Source organism: Neomonachus schauinslandi, chromosome 10 (assembly GCF_002201575.2).
Source record: "Neomonachus schauinslandi chromosome 10, ASM220157v2, whole genome shotgun sequence".
NCBI lineage: Eukaryota > Metazoa > Chordata > Mammalia > Carnivora > Phocidae > Neomonachus > Neomonachus schauinslandi.
Window position 1 is genome coordinate 116442398 of NC_058412.1, and position 14810 is coordinate 116457207.

At 51.6% G+C, this 14810-nt stretch overlaps 1 protein-coding gene across 4 annotated transcripts in view; it reads left to right on the forward strand.

Annotated features, from left to right (window-relative positions):
- Nucleotides 1-1323, forward strand: part of MANBAL (mannosidase beta like) — a 23965-nt gene extending 22642 nt beyond the window's left edge. For all 4 annotated transcript variants that reach the window (XM_021689082.1, XM_021689084.1, XM_021689083.1 and 1 more), the window contains one exon: nucleotides 317-1323. In XM_021689082.1, coding sequence (XP_021544757.1) covers nucleotides 317-424 — 108 coding nt within the window. In that variant the 3' untranslated portion in view covers nucleotides 425-1323. The remainder of the gene's footprint in view (nucleotides 1-316) is intronic.
- Nucleotides 1324-14810: the final 13487 nt, after the last annotated feature.

The window sequence follows — 14810 nt, forward strand, 5'->3', positions numbered from 1 at the left end:
GGGGGGGGGGGGGGGGTCCCCCCGCGCGGCGTGAGGGGGGGGGGGGGGGGGCCAACCCAACCACTCCCTCCCCCCCCCCCCCCCCCCCCCCCCCCCCCCCCCGCCAAAGGTTGCCGCCTCCCTTGGGTCCCTTGGGGCCTCTTTCTTTCTTCTTCACCGAGAACCGCCCTGCCCCACCCACCTGAGGCTCCCAGGTCCCAGCAGTAGTGGTTCCGTGTGCTTTAGTTTGCAAAGCCCCCTTCAGATAACGATCTCGTTTTTGCTGGTGTCAGGCTGGACTCGTCTAAACAGGACTCTCCTTTCTATTGCCATGCAGGAGGCAGAGCCCTCTGAGCCCAGAAGCGCGGAGGTGACGAGGAAACCCAAGGCTGTTGCTCTTTCCGCCAGCAAGAGGCCCAAGAAGGAGTCCAAGAAGAAGCGGTAGAAGAGGCCTGCAGAGCTAGGCGGCCGGGGCAGCGGCCTTCCGGGGCAGCCCTCCTGGGACTCAACGTCCTGTTCCCTCAGTCGTCCCAGGGTCAGGGCTGAAGTGGCTAGGCCGCTCTCTGACCACAGAGATCTGGACAATCATGACAGTCCCCAGGCCCCAGCTGGGCAGCCCACCACTTCCTCTTCCTTCTGCTCCCGTGACCGTGCAGAGCCAAGGGGACTAAAACACCCTGTGTGCAGAGGCTGGGTAAGAAGTCTGTTTGTTCAGAAGTTGGGTCAGCTCAGAGTGACATTTCCATACTTCATCATTGTGTCCAGCCTTCAGGCCTCCACTTGTGGATTCACACTACATTTTAGAGTCGTGATCTCAGGCTGACGAGCACCGCCCCTCCCGTTCCGCGAGCATCGCAGACCTGCTCATCAGCCGCCTTTGTCCCTGCTGTACGGATGGAGCCAGGCCAGGCCTGCCCTGTGTGTTTAGGTCAAGACGCCATGGCCACTGTGCTGTAGGTGGTCCCTCAGGCACGACGGCCAGGCCCGATGCTGGCGGGAGAGCCTGCGGGAGAGCCGGCCAGGGTCATGCCTGGTTCTCCTCTGGCAGATGGAAGGGATTTGGCTGTATGACTGCATGTTCTTGGGCCCAGACTTTCTTAGTCTCTGAGATGGGGGGCTTGTCCGTCTCAGACCAACCACTTTTCAGCCCACCATGACACATTCAGCCTTTTGGCTTCCATCCATACACCTCCCCTCTCCCCACCAGTTCCTTTAGCCCCAGAACAGCGAGGAAAAGTTCATCTGGGCAAGTAAACGTCAATAAACTGCCTCACATGCTGAACCTTCTGTGCGCTACCTGCTGCTGAGGGAGAAGGGGAGTCTGGGGCCCTGCCTTGGGTGCGGGGAAGGGGCTCAGCCCCAGAGAAGTGGGAGAATAGGGCTGAGGATGGTCAGAGCAGCGCTGCAGGCCGAGCCATTCCGGGACAGGTTTCAGGAAGGGTCCAGCCAACTGCTTCATGTGGCCCTTAGTCATTGGAGACACTCGTGAACGTCCATGCGTGTGTGAGAGTTTCCACCGGGGCTGCGTCCCACTCATTCCCCAGTTCCCATTGCCAGAGGAAGATGCTGCTTGTCCTCCAAGCAGCTTGACAAAAACCAACTAGAAGGCCTCATGTGGCGTGGGGTGGGTCACGCAGGTCCAGTCACATGCCCTGCATCAGCTGCCAAGGAAAAGCCTCGAGCTCTGGTAACTCTGATTTGCCGGGCTGCTTTCCAGTTTGCCAGACACTTTCCCAAATGTCGTCACAACCAGTGAGGAGGTGTATCACTTCCATTTTAGAGATGGGAGACTGAAGTCCAAAGTACTTGAAAGTGCCAAAAGTCGGGCTTGGGTCCAAGTCCATGGCCCTTTCCTTGGTATTTAACAAATACTCAGGGAGTGTCCGTAGGTGCAGTGTGTAAGGGGCCCCACTGAGGTCTGGGACGTCTAGGGGCTGGAGCTTCGGTGGAGCAGGACCAGGCGTGGCCAGATGTTTACTGAGAGCCCATTAGATGCCTCGCACCTGCTAGGCGCCCAGGATGCAGAAAGGAGGAAGCTTGCCTAGCCCAGTGGGAGACTCAGACGTGGAAGGAGACTTGGGGTGGGGAGTTGTCCAACGGGGGAGCAGCAGATCCTGTGGGAGCTGAGCAGAGGGATACCCAGCTCCATCTGGGTGGTCAGCACAGCCACCTGGCAGAGGGGAGGTGACTGAACGGAGTCTTAAAGCCTGGCTGGAGGTGAGACCAGAGGGAAATCATGCTGGGAGAGTGGCGGGGGGGCAACCTCTGGAGCGGACGTACTCCAGCCTCCTGCAGGGGAGACAACCTCTGGCTCACAGGAACATGGCTGCCTCAGTAGGTCCAACTCCCTTAAATTGTCTCCCTTGGAGGCTCTTTGCCAGAGAACAGCCCTCAGAAGCAAGAGGGTCATCCTCTGCTCCACCAACCTCTCATGCCATGCTTACTGTGGGCAAAGTTTGCAGCCTTTGGCTCTCTTGACTGCCAGGACCCCACCTTCACGTGCTTTTCCTCCCGCATCACTGGCTCCTCCTCACCAGAGGGGCCCCAGGTCTCCGTCCTCCGTCCTCTCATCTCTGCACACATCCCTCAGAGATTTATGTCATCCAGGCTCTTGGCTTTAAATTCCACCTACATAACCTGCTGAAGTGTCCCAAACAAATCCCTCCAGACCCCCGTCCTGAATTCCAGACTCCCATATATTGACTTCCTGCTCCTCTCTCTGTCTGGGTTCCCAACACACATGTCAGAGCAAATTCCTGATTTCTCATCAGCAGTCCCAAGTCAGCTTTTTGTGGTGGTCCCCATCTTAAAGAACATCTTGATTCTTTCAGTTGCTCCCGCCAAAAACCTTGGACTCATCCCTGATTCCCCTTTTGCAGCGCTTCTCCACTTCTGACCCTTAAGTGATTCCTTGACTCGACCTTCAAAATCCACTTCCCTCTGTTGCCTCAGCCCAGCCCCCAGCCTCTCACATGGGTGCTGCAGCAGCCTCTTCATGGGTAGTCCTTTGTCCACATAGCTGCCCAAGGGGTCCTGGTAAAACCTGTAGGATCATGTCCCTCACATTCTCCCACCTCACTCATGGAAAAGTCAGAGTCCCCACTGGGACCCACAAGGGCCTGCAAGAACCACTCCACCTCTTTCACCTTTCTGCCCTTGTGAGAGGTCATGCTGCGCTTGCCCACTCCACTGCATCCTCACTGTCTCCAGCTTCCTCAGGCATGCCAGAAGAGCCCTGCCTCAGGGCCTTTGAACTTGCTATTCCCACTTCTTCTAGGTACCATGTCTCATATGGTAGGCAATAATGGGCTGCCCAAAGATGTCCATATCCTAATCCCCAGAACCTGTAACCCTGTTACCTTTCACGGCAAAGTGACTTTGTAGGTGTGATTAAGGATCTTGAGATGGGAAGATTATTCTGGATGGTTGAGGTGGGCCCTATGTCATCACAAACAGCCTTATAAGGAGAAGAGGGAGGGAGGAAAGTCAAAGAGAAGGCTATGTGATGACAGAAGAAGGTAGAATAATGTGGGATCACAAACCAAGGAAGGTGGGGCCTCTAGAAGCCAGAAAAGGCAAGAGGATGGATTCTCCCCTGGAGCCTCCAGAAGGAACACAGCTCTGCTAACACCTTGATTTCAGCCCTGTGAGCCCCATTTTGGACTCCTGACCTCAAGAACTGTAAAGAATGACATCTGTGTTGTGTAAGCCACGAGGTTTGTTAGAATGGCTGTAGGAAATGGATACACCTCACTTCCCTTGGGTCATCACAGAGGGAAGCCTTCTCCAGCCAGCCAGTTTGAAATCTCCCCCAAGCTTCCTGTCCCTCATCACTTATTTTTCTCTCCTTAGCTTACATATTACCAGCTAACATACTAGGTATTACACTTCATCTATTGTCTTATACCCCAATTGGAATGTGAGCACCAAGAAGAAAGGAACTTTATTGTTTTCCTTGCTCCTAGTTGAATCCCCAGGGCCTAGAAGAGTGCTGGGCGCATAGTAGGTATTCAATAAATATTTATTTATTGGGTGAGTAGTATAGTAGGGGAAGGTGGCCTGCCCTGATAATACAGCTTAGTGAATAAACATGACACCTGCCCAGATAGTTTACATGAATGAATTTGTCCTATCCTCAGAGCAACCCCATGAGGTTGGTAACATTATCATCCCCATTTTACAGATGAGGGTATGGAGGTGCCTGGGATTGCACTCAGGCAGCCTGACTCCAGTGCCTGCCCTCTGAGCCATGTTGCTGTTTCCTCCCTTTCTGCCCTGGAATTCTCATGGGGGTTTCTCTGGGGGAGAAAAGATTGGGCCCAGGTGCTGGAGGCTTCACTATCCAAAGGACTAAATCACTAATGGCAAAATTATGCTCATCAATGAGGAAGAGACTCTAGGGTGAAGAGATGTTGCTGTTTTAATCTTACTGAGGTAAAATTCACATAACATAAAATTAGCCATTTTAAAATGTACAACTCAGTGGCATTGATTACATTTACCATGGCACCCGGGTGGCTCAGTCGGTTAAGCATCCGACTCTTGGTTTCAGCTCAGGTCATGATCTCTGGGTCCTGAGATTGAGCCCAGTGTCAGGCTCCAGTCCATCTCCCTCTGCCCCTCCCCAGCTCAAGCTTGTGCGCGCATGCTCTCTCAAATAAATGAATAAATACAATCTTAAAAAAAAATTAATGAGGGCGCCTGGGTGGCTCAGTTGGTTAAGCGACTGCCTTCGGCTCAGGTCATGATCCTGGAGTCCTGGGATCGAGTCCCGCATCGGGCTCCCTGCTCAGCAGGGAGTCTGCTTCTCCTTCTGACCCTCCCCCCTCTCATGTGCTCTCTCTCTCTCTCTCTCTCAAATAAATAAAATCTTTAAAAAAAAAATTAATGAAAAAGAATAAGTTTATGGTGTGCAATGCCCACCTCCATCTAGTTCCAAATCATTTTTGTCACCCCAAAAGAAAACCTCATACCCGTTTAACAGTTTCTCCCCATTCACCTTTCCGCCAGCCCCTGGCAACCACCAGTCGGCTCTCTGTAGGTGTGAGGTACCCATTCTGGATATTTCATACAAACGGAACCACACAGGGGCGCCTGGGTGGCTCAGTCGTTAAGCGTCTGCCTTCAGCTCAGGTCATGATCCCAGGGTCCTGGGATTGAGCCCCGCATCGGGCTCCCTGCTCCATGGGAAGCCTGCTTCTCCCTCTCCCACTCCCCCTGCTTGTGTTCCCTCTCTCACTGTGTCTCTCTCTGTCAAATAATCTTAAAAAAAAAAAAATTTAAACAAATGGAACCACACAGTTTGTGACCTTTGTATGTCTGGTTTCTTTCTCTTAGTATGAGTTTCTGAGGTTCTTCCATGTTGTAGCAAAGTGTAGCATTCATCCTCTTTAGGGCTAAATGCTATCCCATTGTGTGCATGCGTGTGGAGATGTAGCTGTGTGGTGTTATCAAAGGAATTTACATCTCTGATTTTCAGAGTCCACCAAATGGAGATCATACAATAACCTTGTAGGGCAATTGTAAAAATTAGACATGCCGGGCACCTGGGTGGCTCAGTCGGTTAAACGTCTGTCTTCGACTCAGGTCATGATCTCAGGGTCCTGGCATCGAGCCCCACATCGGGCTGCCTGCTCAGTGGGGAGTCTGTATCTCCCTCTGCCCCTGCCCCTGCTCATGCACGCACGACGCGGGCACGCTCTCTCTCAAAAAAAACCCCAAAAAAACCTTAAAAAAAATTAGACATACTGGGGGAACCTGGCTAGCTCAGTCAGTGGAGCATACAACTCTTGATCTCGGGGTTGTGAGTTTGAGCTCCACACTGGATGTAGAGATTACTTAAAATTTTTTTTTTTTTAAGATTTTATTTATTTGACAGAGACACAGCGAGAGAGGGAACACAAGCAGGGGGAGTGGGAGCGGGAGAAGCAGGCTTCCCGCTGAGCAGGGAGCCCGATGTGGGGCTCAATCCCAGGACCCTGGAATCATGACCTGAGCCAAAGGCAGACGCTTAACGACTGAGCCACCCAGGCGCCCCTAAAAATAAAAATCTTAAAAAAAAATTAGACATGCTTTGTGTATATGAGGTGCTTGGAGCATAGTGGGTAGTTTATAAATGGTAGCAGTGAAAACGATTATTCAACCAGATAAATTTATCATTAAAACATTCTGATCTCGGAGTGCCTGGCTGACTCAGACTCTTGATCTCAGGGTTGTGAGTTTGAGTCCCACATCACGCATGGAGCCTACTTTAAATAAATAGATAAATAACATACTCCCCTTTCCCCCTTCCCTGGCAAACATTCTTTTTTTTTTTTTTTAATATTTTATTTATTTGACAGAGACACAGCGAGAGAGGGAACACAAGCAGGGGGAGTGGGAGAGGGAGAAGCAGGCTTTCCGCGGAGCAGGGAGCCTGATGTGGGGCTCGATCCCAGGACCCTGGGATCATGACCTGAGCTGAAGGCAGACACTTAACAACTGAGCCACCCAGACGCTCCCCCTGGCAAACATTCTGATCTCAGGTCAGCCGTGATCTTAGCTTCTTCGGAAGACAAGCATGTCCTTAGCTGCTCAGTCCTGGGAAATGAAAGTTAAGGGAGGGGTTCTGAGGCTGAGCTCATGCTTGCTTTTGTACTTACAGAGCTCTTTATATTTCTAGTAGGTTTTGTTATCAGTGTTTCCCTTGCACATTTATTCAACAGTTTTTCAAATAATGGAGGTGGAAAGCCACCGGGCTCTGAAGGGGGGGAGGAGCTACCTTTAAGGAAATTCTAAATAAGCACACAGAAGGAGTTCATTAGTCATCAGGGGAATGCAAATTAAGACCACAGTGTGATGCCAGAATGACTAAAACGGAAAAGACTGACCACACCGAATGTTGGGGGGGACACGGAGGGACTGGAACTCTCATACCTCACTGATGGACATGTCAAATAGTACAACCACTTTAGAAGACCATCGGAGAGTGTCTTAAAAAGTTCAACATACGTCTACTCTATGATCCAGCACTCCACTCCTAGGTGTTTACCCAAGAGAAGAGAAAATATTTGTCCATGAAAGTCTTGCACTAAATTCTAGCTAGAATATTCATAGCTGCATTATTCCTAAAAGACAAAGACTGGAAATAACCCAGATGCTCATCTTCCGTAAACTGGATAAACTGTAGCATATTATACAGCAAAATACTACACACCATAAATAAATGATCTACTATACATGCAATAATATGAATGACTCTCAAAACTATAATGTAGAATGAAAGAAGCCAAATATACTCACAAACACACAAATACAATAAACACTGGCTGTATTCATATGGAATTCTAAAATAGACTAAACTGTGGTGATAGAAATCAGATCAGTGGTCGTTCCCAGAAGGATTGACTAGGAAGTGGCACGAGAAAAATTTTCTGGGTTGATGGAAATGTTCTGTATCTTAATTGATACGCAGTTGCCAAAATTGAATGCTTAAGATCAGAGCATTTCATTATGTATCAATTACACCTTAATAAAACATCTTCCTAGGGCGCCTGGGTGGCTCAGTCATTAAACGTCTGCCTTTGGCTCCGGTCATGGTCCCAGGGTCCTGGAATCGAGCCCCGCATCGGGCTCCCTGCTCCGCGGGAAGCCTGCTTCTCCCTCTCCCACTCCGCCTGCTTGTGTTCCCTCTCTCGCTGTCTCTCTCTCTGTCAAATAAATAAAATCTTTAAAAAAACAAAACAAAACAAAACCTTCCTGTGGGCCAGGCACTAAGCTATGTGCTTTGTAAACATTACGTTGCTTAACTTGTCAGCAAATCCCATGAGGTAGATATTATTGTCTGTGCTTTACAAATAAAAAAACAAGGCTCAGAAAGGTTAAGCAACTTACCTCGGGACACACAGCTAGAAAAATTAGATTAGAACTCAGGCAGTATGACTCCAAAGCCCATGCCTCAAAGGTTCTCTCTTCTCCCTCAACCCATTTTCTTTTCTAAGATTTTACAGATGGGGAAATTGTGTCTCAAATAGCACCAGAGACATACTCAATGCCACCTATGCTCTTTGGAGTCAGAATTGAACTAGAACCCAGATCTCTGGAGCTTTCCTTCTGTATCACACATCTTCACTTGGGCAAAGAAGTCAAGCTCACTCCTACTTCTACCCAGCTCAGGGTTGGGAGCTAAAAGTACAGTTTTTAAAGAGTTGAGTCTAACATTCATATTATAAGAGACCCAAACCTAGAGCATAGATAATGAGACTTCAAAATGAGAGACTGAATCTTCCATCTGTCTTTGTACTGCTAGAGTAGTTCCAAAGGTTTTCCGTGAGTTGTGGAGGTTCACCGTTCACTCTCCCCGAAATTAAGCCATGCTACCCCCAAGCACTGTCCCTCCCCCCGACACACACCACACTCACCTGTTACTTCCCTCCATGTCTTTCTAGTTGCAAGATGTCCAAAGCCTCCAGCACATTAAGCAAGCTTCCCTCTACTTAAGAGGAACATGCATGAGTTTCTCACCCTCTCATTGACAATCAAGAGTTCTAGAGGGATTAACATCAAGAACAACAAAAACAGCCCATCTAATTTGGTTTTAACTCACATCCAATCAGTCAACATTAGGAGTGGTTGTTGTCGGGTTGAGCCCATCAAGTTGTTGTTTTTTTAAAGATTTTATTTACTTGGTCAATCAGAGAAAGACATGTATCATATGAGCTCACTGATATGAGGAATTCTTAATCTCAGGAAACAAACTGAGGGTTGCTGGAGTGGTTGGGGTGGGAGGGGTGGGGTGACTGGGTGATAGACATTGGGGAGGGTATGTGCTATGGTGAGCACTGTGAATTGTGCAAGACTGTTGAATCACAGTACCTCTGAAGCAAATAATACATTATATGTTAAAAAAGAAGAAGAAGAAGAAGATAGCAGGAGGGGAAGAATGAAGGGGGCGGAATCAGAGGGGGAGACGAACCATGAGAGACGATGGACTCTGAAAAACAAACAGGATTCTAGAGGGGAGGGGGGTGGGAGGATGGGTTAGCCTGGTGGTGGGTATTGAGGAGGGCACATTCTGCATGGAGCACTGGGTGTTATGCACAAACAATGAATCATGGAACACTACATCAAAAACTAATGATGTAATGTATGGGGATTAACATAACATAATAAAAAAAAACTTCACGTTAAAAAAAATATTTTATTTATTTGTCAGAGGGGGAGAGAGAGAGAGCACAAGCAGGGGGAGGGTCAGGCAGAGGGAGAGGCAGGCTCCCCACTGAGCAAGGAGCCCAATGTGGGGCTTGATCCCAGGACTCTGGGATTATGACCTGAAGCGAAGGCACACACTTAACCGACTGAGCCACCCAGGCGTCCCCCATCAAGTTGTTCTAAAAGCAATGCAGTCTTTGGTGTTTTTAGAAGGCACTACCTTGTATTTTGGGGGAATTTGGCTTAAACCATGGCAGCTTCTTTTCCCCAGAGCTTGGCTCTCGGAGAGGAAAAACATATAATAGAAATATATAAATGTTTATAATACATAAATATGTAAAATATATATGTTCCCGCAGCCTGTGTCCACTAAAGAGAAACGTCATCTGGAGATTTCTTTGTCTCCTCTTCAAAAGTTGCAGAATGTATTTATGGTCTGCCTTTTCTCTGGAACTGGCAAATGGTGCTGTGAATGAATCACCCTATTTCTTGGGAATGTTTTGCTGCAAGAGCTCGGGGGGCGGGGGGGTGTACAACAAGATGATAAACAGCCTCTTGAATGATCTCTCCTCCCCTCACTGCAGGGCCTGAGGCCTGTGAGCTCACAGGACTGAAGGAAGCTGAGCTTTTGGAGTTGAGGAACCCTGGGTTTTCACATTTATGGAAGGGGAGCGGCAGAGCAGGGCCCCGGCCGTCTGAGTATATGATTCATCCCCACTGCAGGTGGGCCCATGGACTTCATTGCTTTGAGGTTCAGCTTCCTCCTCTGGAAAATGAGGGCAGAAAGCTGATAGCCCTTTTAGTTTTCTATCATCCAGGGGCCCTCCACAACTCCATGGCCGCTTCGCGGAAGCGCTGAACCTGAAATACGGCACCTGCCTCCTAAGCCAGAGAAGGATCAAGGCCTGTGGCCCCTCACAAGGCACCAAGTGGTTTAGTTCAGTGGAGGATGGTTCAACAAACACACCTAAGGCCCAGCTCTCTCCAGACCCTGAGCTGGGCCCCGGGGACACCAAAGTGGATTAGCCGTGGCTCCTGCCTAAAATTTGTGGGGCCAGGTGGACACACAGACGATTACAATAGACTGTGGCAAGCCTGCTGATATCATTCCTGAGGAGTTTTGGGGGTGCAGAAGAAGGCCCTGACTCAGTTGGGAGGAGAGTTCGGGAAAGTTTCCAGGGGGAGGTGACAGAGGATTAGCATCGGGTGGCACTGATGAAAGGACGGGATGGGATGAGACCTTGGGCAAGCCCCTTCCCGACTCGGGGCCTAAGCCTCCCTAGAATACACTCATGGAAGACAGCCGACTCAGCGGATGGCCGCGGTCTCCCCACTCTGGACTGCTCAGGTGGGGAAAGTGTCGATGATTTTTGTTGAGCTTGGAGGGTGCCTGGTCCAGCAGCCAGGAGACGCTTGCTTATCCTGGCATTCAAGGCCTGGCCCTCCTTGGCTCCTAGGCCCATAGTCCTCAGAGAGCACAGGGGCGCCTACCACCCTCTCAGCTCTGACCAAGTAAGTCCCAGTTGGTGTGGGAATAGCCCGGGCTGAGAGAGGTGAGAGTGAGTCATCCTTCCCTCCCCTGACCCCGCGCCCGTCCTCAGGCCCCTGGAGAACTGCCACAGGGCAGGCGGGGGAGCGCTCTCTGGGCTGACAAAGGGCTTAGGCGCACAGCGGCTGGATGATATCAAAAGGGAAATTATTATTCAAAAGTGTCCATCCCTCTGGCACATCACTGGAGTCCCTGACCCCAGGTGGGCAGGGCAGTGTCCTGGGGTCCTCAGTCCTGTCAGCTGCTCTGTCTCACCCCTGCCAGGCTGAGCCCCTGGAAAGTGTGAGGCCCACTTGCTCTCCACCCTTCCTCCCTCTCCCTCTGGGCCCCCCACTCCCCTGCCCCTGCAGGCCTGGGGGCAGCTACAGTTGCCCTGTGGCTCTGTCCCCTGGGCACCCTGTGTTCCTGTCTTCACTCATGTGGCCTCCAGGCAATGTCTGACCCAGGCGAAGCCCCTTCCGGGAAGCCCAGAGCCCCTTCGGAGGCCTCTTGCTGCAGGCTTTTAGGCACGAGGGCTCCTTGGGACGCTGCCTGCTTTCTTATCCTATACGCAACGTCCTACCCCGAGCCTCAGTTTCCTTGTCAGAGAAATGGGCATAAGCAAAGCACCTTTTCCAAGGGGCTGGTGAAGGGATTAAATGAGTTAACACGAGTAAGGCAGTTAGTGCCTGATGCAGTGTGTTCAGTAAGTGTTGGCTGAAGTATTACTGATTTTTCAAAATCTCCATGGATACCTAAAGGGCTTCTCCAACATAATTTGGCCAAAACTGAACTCTTGACTTTTTCCCCTCAGCGGGCTCCTACCCAGGCTTCCCCATCTCAGTAAATGGCAACTCCATCCACCCAAACTAGAAGCCTAGGGATCGGTCTCGATTCGGTCTCTCTGTGCGCCCACACTCCCGATCCAAGCGAGGACCGTGGCTGCTTCCCCCATGCACTCAAGTCAGGAGCTTCTGGCTACCTCCCTGCCAGGGCTGAGCCACCTCACCCCCTCCCAAAGGGCTGCCCGCCTCTCTCTGCCCCCCTCAATCCCCCTCCATGCAGCTGCTAGCGGGATCTTCCAAAAACATATGCTGATGTGCTGATCCTCTCCTTGTCCCTCCCCACAGCCCATGAGGCTCTGGGCTCCAGCTTCATCTCCCATTGCCCTCCTCCCCCGCACTGCTCCACCCAGACCCACCCCAGGGCCTTTGCCTGAACGCTCACCCCCCAAATCTTTATATGGCCATTCTTTTCATCCTTCAAGCTTTAGCTGAAATTCATCTCCTTTGGGAAGCCCTCCCTGCCCTCCCGTCCTCTTGCTCCCCACCCCCTCCCCACCCTGTCCCCCACTGACTCCCACTCTAGCATGTAGCACAGCCTGGATTTCTGCATCAATAGGTTTGTTCTCTGGCTCATTGACCACCTCTCATTTCTCTCAAGATCTCACCCTGTGATTTGAAGGCAGGTGCTCTGTGGATTTTATGAACCAGGGTGACCACCAGACAGGAAATATTTCATCAACTCTTAAGGCCTCAGCCAGATCTCCAGACCTGGGCTCTGGGACCTTGGGGAAGTTACTCACCCTCTCTGGGCCTTGAGTTTCTAATGCCTGGCAGGTAGAGGGGTCCGGCTGGTGATGGCGCAAGGTGCAGCAGGGAGGGGATGCCTCCGAGCTTGGCCCTTTCACCTGCTGTATATTTCCCGGGGCACATTGCCTCCTGTTGACACAGAGAGTACTCTGTGTTTGCGGAGCTGAATCAAATCAAATAGCCCTGCCCCAAGGCCCTGGAAACACCTATACCCGCATCTCTAGGAATGGGAAGGGGGAGCTAGTTCAAGGCCCAGGGAGCTAATTTAACTATTGGATGGTTAAATATGTTTAATTATTGGGAGGTAACTGTGGTGGGAAGTTGAACATAGACCACAAGCGGCAAGAGGCCTGGTTCAAATTCGTGTTGTGGGGAGAAGCCTCCCTGCCAACTCTGGGCCTCCGCCATCCAACTATCTGGGTGGGAGAGGTCTCAGCCAGGGACTGTGGCCCCAGGGAGCTGAGGCCTGGGCCAAGACGGGGGCTGGGATCCTTCCTGGCTCCTCAGGAGATCCCAGCCCCACTGAGCTGGAACGGGTATGGGGAGAAGGTGAGGCCAGACTCAGGGCGTGACTTGGGGCAGGGTGGCTGGCTCAGTTCCTGGGCTGGAAGCCTGAGCTAATGTGCTAGCCTCAGGCAGGGGCTGGAATAGGCCTGGCACTGCTCCAGGGGACCTGGGCGACCCAGGCCTGAGGTTCCTGTCCCAACAAGCGTGGGGCCCATTCAGGGTCAAGCCCTGGTCTGGGCATGACCCAGACCCAACCTCTAATCCCTGGAGCTCTTGGTCTATGGGTGGGGGTGGGGGTGCGGAGTGCAAGGGTTAAAATGAGCCTTCCTTGTGAGAAGTGCCGATGGGGTCTGTGAAGCTTTGGCCTAGGCTGGAGGCACCAAGAATGCACAGGATTAACCAGGGAAGAGAGGCAGGGAGAAGGACATCCCAAGTGGAGGGAAAGCAAGAGCAAAAGCCCGGAGGGGAGACAGTGGCATGGGGTAAGGGGGTGACCAAGATGCAGATGGGACTAGAGGGGCTTTCAGGGCAGGCCCGTGTGGCCTCCTAAGTATGGACTCTGGCTGGAGGCCACAGGGAGTCAGTGAAGGACCAGAGCTGTGATTTGGAAAGAGGAACACGAGGGCCGTCACAGAATGAATAGGGGACAGGAGATCAGACGGCAGGATGGTGTCTGGATGAGCCAGGCCCCACCTGGGTGCAAGGGACCAGAGGAGGGGTGGTTAGGGTGGTAGAGGCAGTAGGTCTTGGGGGTGGGCGTGGGAGGCTGGAATGCCTGGTTTCTGGCCAAAGGGCCTGAGAGGATGGAGCAGCTGCCCCTAAGTGGGGGACCAGGAGGGGGCCAGTTTCAGGGAACGGAGGATGTGTTCTGCTGAGGAAATGAGGGATATCCTGGAGCCCAGGGTGGGCACTGGGCGACTGTCCTGGGGAAGGGTCTGTGGGATGATGGATGGATGCATGCAGAGCTCTGTGGGGAGGCAGGCAAGTGGGGGTGTTGTTAAAGCTGGGTGGTAGTCCCTTCCTTCTCAGATCTCCCTCCGGCTCCTTGGAGGCAGGGAGCAGGCTTGGTTAGGAAGTGTGGGGGGAAACGTTTCTGGAAGGCATGTGGAAACCTATTGGAGGTCTCGGAGGACTGGGGCTCCCGTTGCCTATAGCAGTGACCTGGATAACACTTCTTCTATTGGCTTTCCTCCTTCCCTGGCTCTGCAGCTTCTCGGATCCCTTCCCAAGTGAACACTTGTCTCAGGGTTGGCTTCGGGAGGGCCTAAGATAAAGTCTGGTTGAAGCCATGGGACTATGGGCTCCTCTTGGGCTAGCATGGGCTGTGTCCTTGGCCTTAAACCCAGGCCCAGGGCCCAAGAGCACCCCCCGCCCCGCCATTTCCACCTCTGTAGAGGGTTTGTGGAAGTAAACAGGGTGAGCCAAGGCTGAGGGGAAGGAGAAGAGCAGGGTCCTGGGACATCAGGGAGAGAACTGGGCACTTCCCCTGGGAGTTTCGGTCTTCCTCATCAGATGGGGCCAGGAGCGAAATGAGCACCAGGATCCCAGGCAGATGTACGTCCAGGGGCCAGCCCAGATCAGGTAGAGAGAGGTCAAGTGCATGACCAGCTCACCCTTGAGGACTTTGGCTCCCAGGAGCCCTGAGCTGTGGAGCTCTGGGACCAGGCCTTGTATTGGGTGTTCAGATCAGTCAGGGAGCAAAGATGGTGATCAGAGTCACAAATAACCTATATTACTTCTTATTGCCCCAGTAACATGAGCTTATGGTAGAAAACTGCAAAAGAAAAGACAAGCACAAAGGAAAAAAATAATTCAGCTCATTTATTCTCCCCCACTCTTAGGACAACCGCTAAAAACATGCTAGTGTTTATCTCTTTCTCCTATGCCCACTTTTTTTTAAACAGAGATGGGATTATATTATTTCTTCTTATTTTTTTAAAGGTTTTATTTATTTACTTACGTAGAGAGAGCGCGAGCAGGGGGAGGGGCAGAGGAAGAGGGAGAGAGAGGATCTT